The sequence below is a fragment of the Littorina saxatilis genome, linkage group LG7 (genome assembly GCF_037325665.1).
Source record: "Littorina saxatilis isolate snail1 linkage group LG7, US_GU_Lsax_2.0, whole genome shotgun sequence".
Taxonomy (NCBI): Eukaryota; Metazoa; Mollusca; class Gastropoda; order Littorinimorpha; family Littorinidae; genus Littorina; species Littorina saxatilis.
The window spans coordinates 47,289,006-47,292,119 of record NC_090251.1 but is presented as its reverse complement, the minus strand read 5'-3'; the positions used below and the strand labels follow the sequence as shown (position 1 = coordinate 47,292,119).

General features: G+C 44.2%; 1 protein-coding gene across 1 annotated transcript in view; it reads right to left on the bottom strand.

Annotated features, from left to right (window-relative positions):
* Positions 1–1,666: 1,666 nt before the first annotated feature.
* The window catches only part of LOC138971994 (probable G-protein coupled receptor 19), a 2,668-nt gene continuing 1,220 nt past the window's right edge, over positions 1,667–3,114 (bottom strand). Inside the window, exons 2-3 of the mRNA XM_070344836.1 lie at positions 2,514–2,654; positions 1,667–1,885 (exon numbers count right to left, since the gene is read on the bottom strand). Of these exons, the coding sequence (XP_070200937.1) occupies positions 1,667–1,885; positions 2,514–2,654 (360 nt within the window). The remainder of the gene's footprint in view (positions 1,886–2,513; positions 2,655–3,114) is intronic.

Genomic DNA, 3,114 nt, shown 5'->3' with positions numbered 1-3,114 from the left:
GAGCGAGTTTTCGCGAGGAACAGGGTTGAGCTACGGTAGGGTCACTGCGCATGTCTGGTTTTTTTCTTCGCGGAAACGCTGTTGGGTTGTGTCCAGTCGCGTCCCTTGCAACAAGATGGCGACAAGCGCGTTATGGATTTACTGTTGTGGAGAGTTGATGCACGACGATGATGAACAAGCAGTACTGTTTTATTGTTGATGTGAATGTAATGCCAAAACATCGAACTATCGATTCGAACGTCAATGAAGAAGTGAGCGTGAAAATCGAGCGCAAAACAGCCGGGTAAAAGTTCAGGGCGCTAAAGTACATTTGAGCCGAAATCGCACCCAAACTCCTGTTGACCTCATTTCTTCCCAAAATAAACATCACTGCTAAAATAAAATGCATTAAAACCAAGACAGTATCCAACCCAGTATCCTTAATTTTTGAAAGGCTTAAGTGATTTACAACAAATGTCTTCTCACAATCCGTAACTTTGTCAAAAAATATTTGCAGAAGTTTCTCACCTCGCCTTGGCAGCCATCTTGGAACTGGAGAGACCCTACGCAGGAAGCAAGGTTGAAAGTTGGTTAACCGGTGACGTCACTCCAGTCGTACCGGACCGAGTTTTTGCGACCTCCGGTTCGACTCGAGTCACCTTAGTTGACGCTAAAACTCGCTCACTGTCTGTCACAGGCTCTCATGTCGACAACTGCATGCGTAAGCACAATGTCCTCGTTTCTGACTCCCGAGGCATGCACAGTATGTTCTAGGAGAACCGATTGGAGGTTAAGCACTTCAGACGAAGGTAGAAAGTAGAGAGTTTAAGCATTTCAGTCGTGGATAGACGGTTAAACGCTTTAAACGTGGGTAGAAGGTTAAGCACTTCACACATAGGTAGAAGGTTTAAGCAATTCAAACGTAGGTAGAAGGTAGAGGGTTTAAGCACTCCAAACGTAGGTAGACGGTATAGAGATTAAGCCCTTTATTCTTTAAACGTAGGGTAGAAGGTAGAGAGGTTAAGCACTTCAGACGTATTAAGAAGGTAGAGAGGGTAAACACATCAAACGTAGGTAGAAGGTGGAGAAGTTAAGCCCTTTAAACGTAAGGTAGAAAGTAGAGAGGTTAAACACTTCAGACGTATTAAGAAGGTAGAGAGGGTAAGCACACCAAACGTAGGTAGAAGGTAGAGAGATTAAGCACTTCATACGTAGGTAGAAAATAGAGAGGTTAAGCACTTCAAACGTATTAAGAAGGTAGAGAGGGTAAGCAATTCAAACGTAGGTAGAAGGTAAAGAGGTTAAGCTTTTGAGCCGTAGGTAGAAAGTAGAGCTCTTCAAACGTAAGTAGAAGGTAGAGAGGTTCAGCAATTCAGACGTAGGTAGAAGGTAGAGAAGTTAAGCACTTCAGACGTAGGTAGAAAAAAGAGAGGTTGAGCACTTCAAACGTTGGTAGAAGGTAGAGAGATTAAGCACTTCAAACATAGGTAGAAGGTAGAGAGGTTAAGCACTTCAAACATAGGTAGAAGGTAGAGAGGTTAAGCACTTCAAACGTATGAAGAGGGAAGAGAGGTGAAGCACTTCAAACGTATGAAGAGGGAAGAGAGGTTAAGCACTTCAAACGTATGAAGATGGAAGAGAGGTTAAGCACTTCAAACGTATTAAGAGGGAAGAGAGGTTAAGCACTTCAGACGTAGGTAGAAGGTAGCGAGCCGTTGAGAGGCCAGGCACTTTTCTCTACGTGTAAAGATCTGTTGAAAGCCTTGACGGGGGAGTCGCAGGCCAGCGTCTGCCCGTTACTGTTGATCTCCATGACACCCACATAGTTCTTCTTGCCGAACATGGAGGCCGTCGTGATGGCGTACGTGTGTGACCGGTAACACCGCATGGCCGACATACAGAACACCTGCACACACACACACACACACACACACACACACACACACACACACACACAAACACCTACACACACACACACACACAATCATAAGAACAATTAGAAAGGATACTTAAACGTGGACAATTAAATCAAACTGTTAGTTAAAACAACAACAACAACAACAACAACAACAACAACATAACAACAACAACGATAACAACGACAACAACAAAAACACCAACACAACAACAACGACAACAACAACGACAACAAGACCCCTTTAGTCGTAACGATGATCAGTACCGTACCTCTTTGCAGCCTCTTCTGAAGTTGGCGTTGTAGTAGAGGTAGAGGAGGGACTTGGACGTCCAACAACAACAACAACGTCAACAACAGCAGCAACAACAACAACAACATCAACAACAGCAGCAACAACAACAACAGCAACAACAACTACAACAAAATCAACAACAGCAACAACAACTACAACAACATCAACAACAGCAACAACAACAACATCATCAACAACAGCAACTACAACAACAACACAACAACAACATCACAATAACAATAACAACAACAACAACAACAACAACAACAACAACAACGGCAACAAGACCCCTTTAGTCGTAACGATGATCAGTACCGTACGTACCTCTTTGCAGCCTCTTCTGAAGTTTGCGTTGTAGTAGAGGTAGAGGAGCGGCTTGGATGTGCCTGTGGCCGTTAGGCACCAGAAGGCGAAGATGAACACTTTGCGGTCCAGAAACTGCTTGGGCTTGAAGCAGTACGCAAGCTGAAACAACATCACAATGATATGCGTCATGGGTCAGTTGAGGGAGTTTGAAGGGGAAGGGTTCGTTAACAGAGGGGGGGTTATGATGAATGTGTATGTGTGTGGGTGTGTGTGGGGGGGGGTGGGGGTGGGTGCGCGCGTGCGTATGTGTTTGCGTGTTTGTTTGTGTGTGTGTGTATGAGTGTGTGTGTATGAGTGTGTGTGTGTGTGTGTGTGTGTGTGTGTGTGTGTGTGTGTGTGTGTGTGTGTGTGTGTGTGTTTTGGTTTACATAGGAAGGACGGCCTTACGCACTTCCAGCTCCAACGTCGCAAAACGACCGCATATCTCAACCAAGACTTCACTTACTTTACTTGTCAAATCAAACCATGGCTTGGATTTCTTCATTTAATACTACTTTTGTGTTAAGTCATTGATCGATTGGTATAAAAGATATAAGCATTTAAACAAGAGAAACGTAGC